This window comes from Colletotrichum tamarilloi, assembly GCF_030869305.1.
Source record: "Colletotrichum tamarilloi strain Tom-12 chromosome Unknown Scaffold_5.1, whole genome shotgun sequence".
In the NCBI taxonomy this organism is placed as follows: Eukaryota; Fungi; Ascomycota; class Sordariomycetes; order Glomerellales; family Glomerellaceae; genus Colletotrichum; species Colletotrichum tamarilloi.
In genome coordinates, this window is record NW_026849388.1 from 1065866 (window position 1) to 1080208 (window position 14343).

At 53.9% G+C, this 14343-nt stretch overlaps 4 protein-coding genes across 4 annotated transcripts; 2 read left to right on the plus strand and 2 right to left on the minus strand.

The window, feature by feature from the left end:
* Nucleotides 1-804: 804 nt before the first annotated feature.
* On the plus strand, nt 805-1662 carry CTAM01_02462 (UBA domain-containing protein Ucp14; the record flags this gene model as incomplete). The annotated part of the gene is made up of 2 exons (XM_060518500.1): nt 805-1059; nt 1114-1662. The coding sequence occupies 2 exons, from the start codon at nt 805-807 to the stop codon at nt 1660-1662; spliced, it is 804 nt and encodes a 267-aa protein (XP_060387133.1).
* Nucleotides 1663-3202: 1540 nt separating this feature from the next.
* On the plus strand, nt 3203-6147 carry CTAM01_02463 (involucrin repeat protein; the record flags this gene model as incomplete). Its single annotated transcript, XM_060518501.1, has 3 exons — nt 3203-3334; nt 3392-5998; nt 6055-6147. The coding sequence occupies 3 exons, from the start codon at nt 3203-3205 to the stop codon at nt 6145-6147; spliced, it is 2832 nt and encodes a 943-aa protein (XP_060387134.1).
* Nucleotides 6148-12331: 6184 nt separating this feature from the next.
* Nucleotides 12332-12577, minus strand: CTAM01_02464 (uncharacterized protein; the record flags this gene model as incomplete). The annotated part of the gene is made up of 1 exon (XM_060518502.1): nt 12332-12577. The coding sequence occupies one exon, from the start codon at nt 12575-12577 to the stop codon at nt 12332-12334; it is 246 nt and encodes an 81-aa protein (XP_060387135.1).
* Nucleotides 12578-13827: 1250 nt separating this feature from the next.
* On the minus strand, nt 13828-14079 carry CTAM01_02465 (uncharacterized protein; the record flags this gene model as incomplete). The annotated part of the gene is made up of 2 exons (XM_060518503.1): nt 13828-13974; nt 14005-14079. 2 exons carry the CDS (start codon nt 14077-14079, stop codon nt 13828-13830), a joined length of 222 nt encoding a protein of 73 aa, XP_060387136.1.
* Nucleotides 14080-14343: the final 264 nt, after the last annotated feature.

The following is a 14343-nucleotide window of genomic DNA, read 5'->3' on the forward strand; positions in this document are numbered from 1 at the left end:
TGAACTATGCGTTAGGAGGGATTCTCGTTAGGGAAGAAATTGGGAAGAGAATGTAGGACGAATATCTTTCACAAGAATTACAAGAAATCAGTGGTGTCGCTATGTGAGGGTCGCGTCAGATCTGTTGGCAACTTGGTGAAGTGCCTAGAATCTTAAGCTTGGAGTAACGGCAGCGGCGGCGTGTGCCCAGAGCTCTGCGCCTCACAGAAACACGTCGTGACAGGGTTACGCAAGGGACGCAAGGGTGGCACTGAATGGGAAGCTGCCCAGTATTTCGTTGAGCGAATAGCAATCCGGGGATCTGGCGGGTGGGCAAGCCACACTCAGCCCTCCAGCCTCGTCATTGCATGGGAAAGTTTGAACCTGTGGGTCTCGCTCTCTGGGGGTCCACCTCTTTCGTGGCGTCGTCGCAACGCCTGAGGCTGGGGCCATTCCCCTGCTGCACGGCTTTAACCAAGGACACACTTGAGGAGGGACAGCACAAGCTGTGCATCAAGCTCCAAGTGGGTTCGGCGACAGCCAAAGAAACCACCTGGCATCAACCATCCTTTGGTCGCCCTTCGCTCTCCGGCACCGCCCGTCGATTCCGACAACACCACGAATTTGCGCAATACTATCAGAACAAGATTGAGTCAAGCTCCGTGGCAGCTGGCAAAGAACCCCTCGCAGCAAGGGCGCATTCAAATCGAGCCAGAGCAGGTGCCTCAATCCAAGGGCAAGGGATCGTCCTCATTGCCCCTCCACCAGTTGAGTGTTGCTGAGAAAGCAACCCGGCCTACGATGCAATAGACGTCCAACCACAACATGTCCTTCACGAATGCGCCAGTGACGCGCACCCTCGTTCTTGGCCTTGTGACGAGCTCCATTGCTGCCAGCTTGCTTGACGTCAAGCATTACTTCTACATTGTTGTAGACACCCATTTATGGCGCTATCATCAGTTCTGGCGCCTGCTGGCGTACCAGCTATGCTGCACCAACTCGAGCGAGGTCCTCTTCGCAGCAATGACTCTCTACCACTTGAGGGTCGTTGAACAAATATGGGGATCAAGGAAATACGCTGTGAGTGGCTGCAAGGCCTGAGTAGTGGACGGAGTGATACTGACAGCGCTTTAGTCATTTGTAGCTGTATCAGCTCTCTTCACTGCAGTGATACCTCCTGTTTTACTGTCCATCGTGCCACGGACATTGACCGCGGGTCTATTCAACTATATGCCAGCCGGCCCTACCCCGATCATCTTCGCTATCCTCGCGCAATATCATGCTGCGATCCCCAATATCTACCGATATCGCGTCGCGGCTTCCGCAGCTCCGCCCACAGACGACCAGTTTGTCGGATTGACTTTCTCTGACAAGACGTACCGCTACGCTCTCGCTCTACAGTTGGCACTCTTCCAGTGGCCGGGTTCACTGCTGGGAGCTGCGGTCGGTTGGATTGTGGGACACTCGTGGAGGAACGACTTGCTACCAGTTCCATTGACAAAATGGCGCCTTCCCGGGTGGATGGTCGGAGTCAAGACACCGAGAAGAAGGACAGAATTCGAGGGTCTTCGAAGGCGGTTGGAGGGTGAGGGTTCATCTGCAACCACCTCGGGCGCGCAGGGCCAGGTGGATGGAGACGCAGGACGGAGGAGACCGGCCGGCCAAGATAGGCGGCAAGACTAAGTTAAATAGCCCTAAATAGACACAAAATACCACTTACACTGACGTGAGCTCGCTGCTGAAGCACTGGATGATACCAGGTCTGCGAGAACACTTATTCGGGAGTAGTTTGTTCTGCGTTTCCGAGATTTCACAAAGACTCTCTATCAAGTACCAAGGACCTGCCTTCAACCGTCGGGAGGACATTATGCATCATCTCTCAAGCTATGGCAAATGCAGCAAGACTCCAGTCTGGTCCTGCAAATGGTTAGGAGTATGAGCTGGTGAGGCTCAATCTATCGAATAACCCAGAGGGTCTTGTTCATATAATGTTAATAAACCGATGAACCATTCACAATTCATGGTGGACCTGGGAAGACGGATGGCCATTCTTGGGATGATCAATAATGAGGTGCCCGAAAGGGGTTCGGGCGTTTCTCAAAACGGTTTAGTACGGTGCAATCCTGGCTCCAGATCCTGGCCGTCAAGAAACCCGAAATTACGGTGTAATTCACTCCCAGATTGCACCAGTCTTATGCTGATGCGACGGTTCGGCAACCATCCGCTGAATACAGAATAACGACGGGTGTTACCGACGCAATCTGGGTACAAAAAAAAAAAAGCAAACATCAGGACGCTTCCACAGCCTCCACAGGTGAAGAAGCAAATGTGAAGAATTTTGTATTTCTCATGGAACACGCAGATGGATGAGGCGGATGCAGCAGTCAGAGATCCTAAAACTAAAAATACGGTCCGCTGACTCTCACTAGCGCGAAATAGTGCAGGACGTACCATCGACCAACGGGCCCATCTGCCAATAGCGTAAATGGAAGGTAGCCGCAGCGACGCAGGGAAAACGGGTAAGGGACGAACCCAGTTAAGCTTAGCGCAAGAGCCCCCCCGAAGTGGGAGCTGCGAAGCATCGCCAATTATGAACCATCTGCCAGGGGGCGGGGGGCGCTTTTGCTGCCGTAGTGTCAAATGTGTCTGCCAGACTGCCACCCGCTGCGACAGGTCACCCAACTCAATTTTTGGGACGGCAAACTCAACTGCACCAGCACCTGCACCTGCACACACTGCACCTCGTAGTCGCTCTTGCACAAGCCGATCCACCTCTCGTTCTGGGAGAAAAGGATGTCTATGCCTCGTCGGGGGAAACACTCTCTTTAACCTCGCAACTTTTCCCCCTCGATTACCTTTTGCGAAACGGCTGGTGTTGAATCCGTCTCCGACGACGTCCCCCGTCTCCACGGCGATAGCGACCTCGATACTGTAACAGTGAACAACCCCCTTGCCTCCCTCCAAGGGGTTTCGGCACAAATCCCACGCGCCAGCCACCAGCCACTCTTTGTTCATCCACGCATCGCTGTACCATACCATTGTTCCAACGTCCCCGTCCGACGTGTGTACGAACATACACTTTACTTTAGCCTCCTCGTATCCGTCCGACGAACATGCTTTCCACGGCCGCAACGACATCATAAGCTACCTACGACTCTACGATTCCGCTGTAATATAATGATTTGATGCGACCCGTCCTTTGCTACACATCTGACCCCATATCATGAACGGGTACTCCCCGGGGAGGCCCTCGCCGCCCCGGGCTGCTGGCCCTGGCGGAAGGTCAATAGGTGGGGATGGCCTCAGGAGAGACATTATGAACAACTTTGGAGGGGCGCCTTTGCGCGTGAATCCGGTCAGTCCTCATCACTGGTCTAGCTCGCTTAGTCCAGACGCATCTAACACCGCGCAGACGAATGCCAAACTTCCGCCGAGCTCTGCACTGGTTGATCTCAAGGACCCGATTCAAGTCCACCTATTGACGGAGACGGCGTTGACGGACAGCAAGCAATACCGAATATTGTCGCAGGAGGAAGTGGACGGGCTCAAGAAACAGATTCAATCCTTGAGCTTACGGTTGGAACAAACACGCACGAACCTCGCTATCCAGACCAAGTATCGAGATGCCGCTGTATCCATGGCCAAGCTGTACTCGCAGCCCGAGGCGGGCAAGAGGAGGAGTCTGATGGGCAGTAACCGGAACAGCACGGGGGAGTCTTTGCGTGAGGCCGAGGCGGAACGACAGGCCAGCGAGAAACGAGTCGACGACCTGTCGAACGAACTGCGGAGCCTCGAACAGCGCCTGGTTGAATCGCAGAGGGGTCTCCTGGAGCACACCGCCGGCATCCTCCAGCTAACGCATAAGGCATCGAAAAAGCCTGTGAATCAAATCCCCGCCCAGTTGATGAACGGAATACCTGGAAGCCCGGAGAGCTTGTACACCTACTCAAACGGCCGCAATAGTTTAGAGGTCGGGGACGACTCCTTCGACGAAGATGGACTTTTCCAAGATCTGAGCAACATAAGTCCGCCTCGCGGGAAACCCAGAGTTGCTCCGCTCGATATTCCCTCAAAGGCGCCGAGTCGTGAGCAGGATACCCAGCTACGGGAGGAGGCTGATAAGCTGAGGGAAGAGAACGCAAAACTACACGCGCAAGCCGACGCGTTGAACAGCCTTCGGGAAGAGAATAGCCAGCTTCAGGCACAAACTGATGCCTTAAGCGGCGAGATTGATTCTCTCAAAAAGGAGAACGCGCAACGCCTACAGTCCGTTTCTGATGCGGAACGGAAGCTAACGACATACAACCAAACTTTACGAGACGTAATTATAAATTTTAATCCGGCCAAGAACGGAGGCTTCCGCGAACCTCCCTCACTAGTAGCGGAAGGACCAGCCGATCCTGGCGCTACACTGGGAAGCCAATTCGAGTACCTGGAGGCAGGTCTGTCGACTGTACGCCAGGAACAAGAGCTTCAAGGACAGTCGACTAGTACTCTGCAGGACGCGGAGGCTGCTGCTGCTCAGGCATCTATCGCCCTCACGCAGGCAGAAGGCCGTCTCGAGGATGTAAACCAAAAAATGCGGGATCTTCTTGTCGGAGTTGACCCAAGCTACCCCGAAGTTCCGGACTCTGGCATCGACGCGCAGTTCGAGTGGCTCCAGAATGCTCTAACTGTTGTGGAAGAGGAGATGAAGAAGAATGCCAGCAAGTCGGCTGTCAAGAAGCAAGACGACGAGCAGGCTGAGGTCGTACTAATGGGCCTGTGGGAGATCATCCAGACTGGTTTCGCAAGCATCCAGCAGCAGAAAGCAGACCGCCGCCGTACACGTATGGAGCAGGGCAGATCTGACAACGATGATGACATGTCTGGAGACGAAGCTGTCGATACATCAGAGCCTTACTCATTGTCGGCATTCTCTACAAAGGTCCAGTGGCTCTACAGCCAAGCCACGAGTCTCAAGGAGCAGAAGTCCGTTCTCAAGCGCCAGATCAAGCAGCAGCGAGAGTTGAACAACAAGTCCGACTCGCAAAAGGATGAGGAGCTGAAGACCAAGCAAGACCAACTCGACCAGCTTCGATCAGCCCAGATGCGAGCTGAGGAAGAGAAGGCACTCGAGCTTACGCTCAAGCAGGACCAGTTGGACCAGCTTAGGTCACTGCTCGAACGGTCCGAGGAAGAGGTTGCTGAGGCTCAGGAGAAGCTCGCCAAGGCGCAAAAGGAGGCAGAGGTCGCCACCACTACGCGCATGGCCAATGAGTCCAGCAGTGCCAAATCCCAAGATGAGATCAGGGAGCGTGATGCCAAGATCGCATCTCTGGAGGCAAGCAGCAAGGAGGCCCAGACGACACTTGCCAGTCTCAATACGAACGTTCAGGACATGAACAGCAAGCTGAGCAAGGCCAATGAAGAAGTGGCGCTCTTGACGACGAGGCTGGCTGGAGCTGAGAAAGCCGCAGTCGAAAAGCAGCAAGAGGCTGCAGCCAAGGACAAGGAGGTCAAGGAGAAGGAGGAAGAGATTGAACGTTTCAATATGATGATTGTCGAGCTCAAGACGGAGCTGACGATTGCACAAGCCGAGCTCGATGGTGCCTACGGCTCTCGTAAGGAGAGGGCCAACCAGGCTGCGGCTGTTAAGAGCACCGTCGAGGTGACCCAGCTCAAGGCAGAGGTCGACAGGCTTAAGGAGGAGCTCGCTTCGACACTCAAGGAGCTGGAGAACATCACGGCCGAGACGATTAATGCCGAAAGGGAGAAGTTTGAGGTCGAGACTAAGCTTGATGACGCGCTTGCAGTCAAGTCGAGCCTCGAGGGCGAGATCAGCTCATTGAAGGATCAGCTTGACGCCGAGGTCAACAACTCGAGGTCCAAGATGTCGAAGCTGCAGGAGGAGCTTGACGACGCGCGTCTCAAGGTGACCCCAGGCACTGGCGCTCGTGGTGCTGGCGCATCGATGCTCAGCGAACAGTTCCGTACTACAATGAGAGAGGAGAGGAAGAAGTTCCAAGAGGACATGAGGGTATGTTATCCAGCCTTTGCCGATCTGATTACAATTTATACTAACTATGTTACCAGGAGGAGCAAGCTAAGAGGAGAAGACTCGAGGAAGAGCTGCAAAAGATACGGAAGACACAGGGCCCTGGACGGAGCCCCTTGAGCCCGCGATGAAGACTGCCACAACGAACCCCTCGTTCCAACAAGAACAACCAATAATAATATGAGTTATCGCACATCTATCTATTCTCCACGGCGTACCGCATTTCAACTTATCACACCCTTGTCCGTTGCAATTATGTACCACTAGCACGAATCCGCGTCGCCTCGTCTTCGTTTTCTACCCTTTTTTTTGCATAGCGGGATCATAGACAAGAGGAGACAGAAAAGGGGGAAGTGGAAACATATTATTCTCCTTTGGGGATTGGATACTAGTACCTATTGTTATTTGCGATTCCGGCACGCCTCTAGATGGGTTATGTCGAAGGTACCTCTGGATGGTCTGTTGTCCGACGTTGCTGTGAAAAGGCCTTGTTCTTGTATAACCAAGGTTTGCTGTTTTTCTGGATACCAAGGAAGAAAGGGGGGAGAGCAGGCGTAGTGTGAAGAATGATAGTGAGGAGAAAAATACCAAGTTACAAAGTTGTGGAATATCATCGTATCATCCTGTCATATCCTCTGCCTCGCAACTGTCGCTTGATAGCCTCACTGGTACAGTCGGCGTAGATCGTGAACAGCAGTAGGTTGTCATGACAAAGTATCGGGATCACGCAAGCGAGTATGCTGTCAAGTGATAGTATCGGGACTAACACACGGTGGGAAATTGCATGTAAGGCAATTGGCACTCGGTCAAGCCATCAGCTCAGATCAACATGCTGACCGTCTCCTCCTCTACTCGATCCTCAACACGTCTTTTGGCTACTTCAAACCTCAAGTGTCCGATGGTTCGCAGCCATGTTTGCATCAAAGCAACCCCGTCGTGTCGACACACCACCAAAAGGCTACAATCATCTCGGCCGAGGATCGATTCGAGTCCCCCCCCCCCCCTCCTCTCCTTTCCAACTCGTCAAACGGACCAAGACTTGGAGAAATCCTCTCTTGCCGTGAAAAGCCTCATAACGTAGCCCATGGGATGGTTGTCCTTCTGACGGATTGCTCCGCCTCCCACCTCGTATCACAGCGCGCATCCACGAGGCCGATTCATATCCGTCAAGCCCATCGCTCTCATGACAACATCCCCCAGAACCTCCAGAGAAAACCATAGGACATTGGATATTCCACTGTCGTAAACAAAAGAGAGTGATGCTGCACCTCCCAACCGGTTCCGGTCAAAGGGTAACATCGACAATCCCTCCCTTTGATGAAAGGGCCCCCATCTCGGGTCTATGTATAATGAGCCAGCCCTGCCAGGTGACATTGGGCGTGGAGATGGGCGGTCACCCTCGTAGATGACCGAAAAGCGTATCCGTCAGCTTCACTGAAAAGGCACCTTGCTCATTTCACGGCTCTTTTCGAACAAAAAAAAAAGTCTGGGCCTCAACCATGATCCCGACCGCGGCTCAACGTTGGAACGCAGAGGTGCGGTTGTCACCGCAAAAAGCCGGAACGTCACGCTGGGTGGACGTTGTTGTCTCGAACAGGGTCGAGAGGCCGAGATCGACACTTTGCTGATCTCTACCATTTCTTTGACATATTGAATGGATCACAGGACTTTTCGAACCCTCCCACTCCCCTACAGTCCTACCTAAGTTCCCCTGGCACGGTCCTTTAACAGGTATGCAGTACGACCTCATAGAATTGGCACATGTGAATAGCGAACTTGGGTTGAGTTTCGCGAGTGACGAACCACCGCCCCCCACGATCTCATTTCTTCTCCCCCTCCAAACAATGGTGTAAGCAAGCAAGCATTACCAAAACGGAACGAGAAAAGAGCGCGACCTAGAGCAGATCCTGCAAGATTCTTCAAGGGATCTGCGCGGTCTTCGACCGACTACAAGGCCATAAAGGCCCTAGGTCGCCTTTTGGTCGTTCCATTTTTGTGAACGACCTAGACAGAAAAGACAGAAAAAGGAAAAAAAAACAAAGATCGGCCCATGGCCGACTTAGTTGGACTCAGTTGGTGAGAGCCAAGAGACTTGGTCAGCTCGACAGGCAAAGAAGTTGTCTGGCATAGCTCGGAGCCCAACCCATGCATCCTTTGTCTCTTTGACTGCACAAGCCGAATCAGGCACTGACAGTGCCCTCGCCCTCCCAGATGATTTTTTACAGGTGCGTTTCCACGCCGCTTTGGCATCGAAATTTGGTGGGGAGGCAATGGTGTCGCCGATCTTCATTGTCCAGTTACCTTGCGGAGCTGTAAAGTGGCGGGGGGGGGGGCCACTGGCCTAAACCGGACGATTGGCAATCTTTGATTGGAGATGCCGCTTAAATAGTGTAATCCAGGGTGGCCACGAGCAGCAAAGGCAAGTGGCTGACAGCGCTGACTTGGTGGAAGACTGTTCCTCTGTTAGGCCTTTCCTTTAAGGGGGAAAAGATGTAGTCGTGATGCGTGGTGGCAACTCTGCGTGGCCGCTTGATATTTGCTCCACGTCGAGAAGCGGTAAGTGCAAATCTTGCTGCCAAATTGGAGCGGTGATCATGGCAGGCGAGGTTGCCATGCAGTCTGGCTGTATTATGGGAACAATATCCATAATGAGAGGAACAACAAGTTCATACATCACCTCACGTGTCCGTCTGAGGCGTGGGTTTGGCGGTGCGGCTAGAGCGCAAGGACTTCACCGCCCTGGGCTTACCCGCATCGCAGGAGGAAACACCTTCTTTTTAGTTCAGACCTGTGGTTCCAGACTCACGAGTTACAGGACCCTGTTGAAACCAACTATCAGCAAGCGAGAGAGACTGCTGAAGAATTGTGGTCATGGCAGAGTCTTTGGGGTCCGTAATCTCGTGTGCGTGGTGGATTCAGCGAAACGAGTCGCAGCAGGCCAAGGCGAATCCACCGAATCGTTGTATCGCTTTGAGCAACGCATTGGTGGCTGGCACACGTAGTGTATTCGTAGGGCTTCGATGGAAGAAGCTGAAGCTGAAGCGAATGCTACTCAATAACAAAATATGGAGACGGGCAACCCATCCACTTTGAACCCACAGAGGCGGAGTCACCGATGCTGGCTCGAGAACGGCGTATGGAAGTCTGAGATGCTTCTTCGTCAGGGGGTTGAGCCTTCTAGAAGCCACGGAAAAGACGGGTAAAAGAGGAGGGACCACCATTCGGCCCAGATCCCGCTGTGATGTGATTTGAAACGGTTGATGCTGGAAGGTTAGTGCTCTGAGAGAGTGGGTGAAGCAGGGCAGGGCCGTCGATGAGGAGAGACGAGACATCGACTGGGCACGGAAGACAGGCGCGCTTCGGGAAAGGCCAGGGGCACGGTCCGGACGTTGACCAGCAGAGGCCCTTCTCTTCGGCCCAGGATGCGACAAGAGGCATGGCGACAGAGTCAGCGACGTGTACGAGCTTTGTGTAGTGTGGGTGTGCCTGTGTGCGTCTGACTTGTCACGGCTGGCTCATTGTAGAGGGCTCAAACAAGCCTGGGTTGTCGAAGCAGTGCGTCTTCTGGGCGCGCACGATTCCTGAACGTGGTCCAACGACAGATCAAGGACGATCAATCCGAAGGTTTTAGGACGGTGTGGTCAAGGTGAGTTGTCATCAATCAGCGTTTGCCACAGCTTTGCTGCGTTGCTAGCCTTGCCGTCGACTCCCGAAATTCCAATCTGGGCCGGGATCGGAACGGGGACCAATAAAGCGGACTAGTTGGGTGATTTAGTTTGCGTTGCTTTGCGTTGCGTTGCGTTTCCTTGCGTTGCGAGCGGAAACAATGTGTGGAAATCCCATTCAGAGGTCAAGCTGCAAGCTGCAAGCTGCAAAAGCTAGCGGGTTGCAGCATGACCGTGATATCGCCGCTGCATCGTCACGCCCACCAGAGGATTGGACACGGGAGTCAAACTGTGTGTCGGTCGTCTGAAAGCGCTATAGTGTAATACAATGTGAATGTGTCCACAAGGCAGAGGAGAACGCTGTGGTCGGGGCATGCCTGGTGCTCTCTGGAAGCGGGCCGAGTCATGGGCGTATCATCCTTTATATTGTCAACAAGGCGGCGTCCAGACGATAGCCCGTGGCGGGAGTTGGTCGAAAACCTTGCTAATGAGAGGGCTACGGAGCAGGACTGCCGCGTTGTGTGGCATCATGGTCAAAGGGCTGCATGATTTGTCGCACAAGACGCACAACAAGCTCGCAACTGGGTTGCATGAGATGTTGCGAGGATGTAATGCCAATCGTACTCTTGTAGGCAGGTCGAAACGAGCCAGCAGCAAAAGGCTACGCCACAGCGTATGAGAATGCAAGCAAACGGCGACTTTGAACTACCCAACCATCTCGAGCGGCGGCCGTATCGAGAGTTTTGAGTGATAGAAAAGCCTCGGGCATCTCAGATGCATGAACGAATAAGCCCCGGTGTGATGTGCTGATGGCGTAGTTGGGACCGATGGGATCTGCCAAGGAGTCTGGTTGACGCCTCGGGCACCTTTCTAGGTGAAAGTGGTGAGGGTGTGTATTAATGGCACTCTCAAGCTTTGGGCCGGGGTTGGCACAATGTGGCCAGGCCTGCTGAAACCTAGAGTATTATTTCCCATTCTCGGTGTATGGCGGCAAACGGCAGACAGGTGAAGGGAAGACATGTTGGTAGCCGCTGGACTGTGTCTTCCTAGTCTTAACTCTGGGCATTACGGTCGCTAGATATTGTGTTTGATTGAAGGTCTAAGACCATTGAGGTACGGATTGTGAGGACGATCCTGCAGGCCGGTGCTCACGCAAATTACTCCGCGGACGCATTCTGCGATGATGGAAGTAACGTTGGGACTGGTCGCAGCAATGCAGCTCAAACTTGGACGCCGATGGTCGAATTCTGACCATACACTGCAAAGCCGGACCACTGAAACCAGAGGGTGGCCATGGATCGAGTGGTGTGAGCTGTGCAGCCTCATTCTCAGCAGAAGTCGTGCGAGGATGACCCTCGCCCACGAGCAGCCGCGGTTCCCGGTCTGTAGACCCCTGGAGGGCTCCATCAACCACATGGCAGGACGAGGCAGAGGGGATGGAGGGTTCGCCATGGCCGAGGCGTCGAGGTTGACGCGTAGCTCCGCACGCACACGGCCATTGTTGAAAAAGGAGATTGTCGAGTGTCGACGTCAGAAGTTGATTGACTCGTACCTGGTGGAGGATGGGCGTTGGTGGCTCAGGCAAGACTCAAGAGTCAGCCAGCGGCAATTTTAGATGCAGAGCTGATTCTGAACCGGGTATTCGTACCCTAAGGTGGACGGTTGTAGGAAGATGAGATGATCTCAGCTCATCGACGCCCCGGCCATCCATCTATCCATCCATCTGCATGCATGGAACAGGAACTTGGAAGTCAAAGTCTTTGTGGTCTGCGGAGGTGAAGTCGGTACGGGCACTCGACTGTCGTCATTGTCGACTGCCAACCTGCGACTTTCAGATTCTCTGCCGGCCGCCGTTCGTCCTGTTCTCCCCCGGAACTTGGAAGACTCTTTGCGAGAGCCGAGAAGCCAGGGCCACCTTGAGGTCGGAGAGCGGGCGACAAAGAGGACCAGGGGCGGGCGAGCACCATTGATCACGCATGGAGCAATGCCGTCGCGGACATGAAGCGTGCAGGTCTGAGTATCGGGCAGTGGCCGGCGTCGCGAGACTCTGAAATTATCCAAACTATCGCATCCCGTGCGCCGTTGGCGTTTGGACCAAAGTGACGGGCGCCCCGGGGACTGAAAGGGACGGTTGCACATATTCCCGGGGCACCGTCTAGACCAAAGCCCTAGCAGCATCAGACGACGGCGGACAATGAGGCGTTCGCCTCGCCGTCGGCCACTTTCCCAGTGGCTCCGATATCTCGGCCGCTTGCACCTAAGGACGGGTTAATTAGCATCCACACCCCGCGGGTCAGGCGCCTCGATGCAGATCCAAGACCGGTTGGTGGACGATTCATATCCATAGTCTTAGGCGTTGGCAACAAGGAGAATAGAAAAAAAGGGGGGCGAGAGGGTCGCATAAGGCTACCGGTCCGTATTTATGTTTCCAATATCGTGAGAGGCGAGAAAGACTCGAGAGAGATCAATCAAGAGAAGCATGAAAGTGCAACGGCTGGTTGGCATAGAGTCCTCCGTACTCCGCAAGCCATCGAGTGTGTGTCTGCTTCGACTGGAGTGGCTGCTTATCACTAGACTCATCGTAACGTCAAGTTAACGATGAGTCGAGGGAACCTGCGGGTATCGTAACCGGTTTAGATATCGCATGCATCTACAGCGGCACTGTTGGCTGGATGCAGCAGGACGTTGTTCGTTTGAGTAGTATGAATATTATGATCAAATCTGTGCGAGCCTCGTATACGTGGGGATCGGAGGGCATCTCCAGTCGGGTCAAAGTTGTGTAGGTATTCGTAACCACATGCATGTAGGAGCAGACGACGACGACGGCTCCGAAGCGAGGAGACGAATTGATTGCGAAGGCGATCAGCAGGACGGCTTTGTTGGTGGCTGGTTGCATCTGAAGTGGACGAGGCCGGTGGATCGTGGATCGCAACTAGATGGATCCAATCTTACTGCCAGCGGGAAGGGAACAACGGCCACTCGCTGCTAGGTTGCCTCTTGCCTTCCGCGAGGCGAATCCTGCCTCGTGGTTCTAGGAGCATGCGGCTTGGGATTGATGGGGTTGATGATGAAGTGTACTCCGTATGCTTCGTACTCTGTACTCTGTGGTTGTACCGTGTGTCCTTGTCACGGAGTCAGGGGGTTTCCGGGAAGGGTCGGTTTGCGGTCCGGCGTCCTGCTCTAGCCTAGCTTGCCTACCTTATTAGCTGTGAACTTGTGAAGAACAGCTGAAAGGAACATTGTATGGACGGTGAGATGACCATTGAGGCTAGCTCCGAGGTTTAGAACTAAAGGGCCGGGTTGATGATGGCAAGTGGAGGCGGAACAGAGTTTGAAGATTCCGTGATGTCGAATTTCTTTGTTGCGCAAGCAGAAATTGATATTCGTACTCCGTAGTGCCGTACACAGGAGACATAGTGTACGTAGGTAGTGCGGAATAGAGACAGCATCTGGGACGGATGAGTGGAACGGGAGCCGTAGACGGAGCGCATTCCGTATCCGTCGAGCGCCGTTGCAGCCACACAACCGCCTGGCGTAGGTAAATTTCTTCGCAAGGCAGGAACGGCAAGTAGCCGTACCCTGAAGTTAGAAGTCACCTGCACTCTCAGGTACCGTTACCTTCCTGCTTAGTGCTCTCCCGCCATCTTCCACAACCTGACTGCGTCCCATGGTAGGTGGCTTGCGCCCCTAGCTGATGAGGTAAAGCAAGACGGAAGAGCTACCTATCTTACTGTGTAGGCACACCGTAAAGCCAGCCGAGGTACGTATTGTGTTCCAAGGCGACGGTCATCGTCACCAATGACCGGGGGGGGGGGGGGGGGGCCGAAGTTTGGAGTCTAAACCACGCCTTGTCTGAGATGGGCACCTCGAGGCCCTTGAGTAGGAGTTTATGGCTCAAGCCAATATCCCATAGTGGTGTTCGGGCTCCGAAATCAAAGTCCAGGTATGGAGGCCGGCCGCAGGGTCCGTAGCGAGGCACGCTGGGCTGGTAAAGGGACGGTCCATAGATGAGTGAGTCCTGTAGCGGCTCTCATCAGAGACTTGGTTTGACGCAGATGTGATGCAGGGACGAGAAGAGAGGAATGGAGGGGTTCGAGTGAGTCTAGACCTGCCGGTCTCGATTGGAGGGCTCAAACAATAGGGCAACTAATACGGATGAGCGCTCCGCACGCGAGTCTGAGATGCTGGTTCATGGGCCTGCGGCCTGTTCCCGCTCCCAGGAACAAGGCTGGTGAGCTTCGAGTCGTGAGTCGTGATTGTCTTGAGATGGCACCGGCCTTGCCTGGTCAAGCCCTGTGGATGAAATGTGCAATGGCAATGCACTTTTGTATTATTCAGCCATTGAATATTAATCTTCACTCCAACAGGTACGCAATACCTTGTACCGTGCGGAGCCATGGTCTCTCCTCCCACCAAGTCTACTGCAGCATATGGCCCGTGGAGAAGGGAGGAACTGCAGCATGGGAGGCATTGATTTGTTTCTAGCAGATGGTTTTTGTCTCCCTGATTAATCCCCGACCCAATTGTTTCAAAATAGCGACTGCAAAGCCCCAGCAGCGCGATGCAACGCTTCGGCCGAGCATGCAGGATTTCGTAATTGTCGTCATTACTATGGGTTCCTGATGAGGATCTGTTGGTCAGCCTGTCATGCTGCGCGGACCA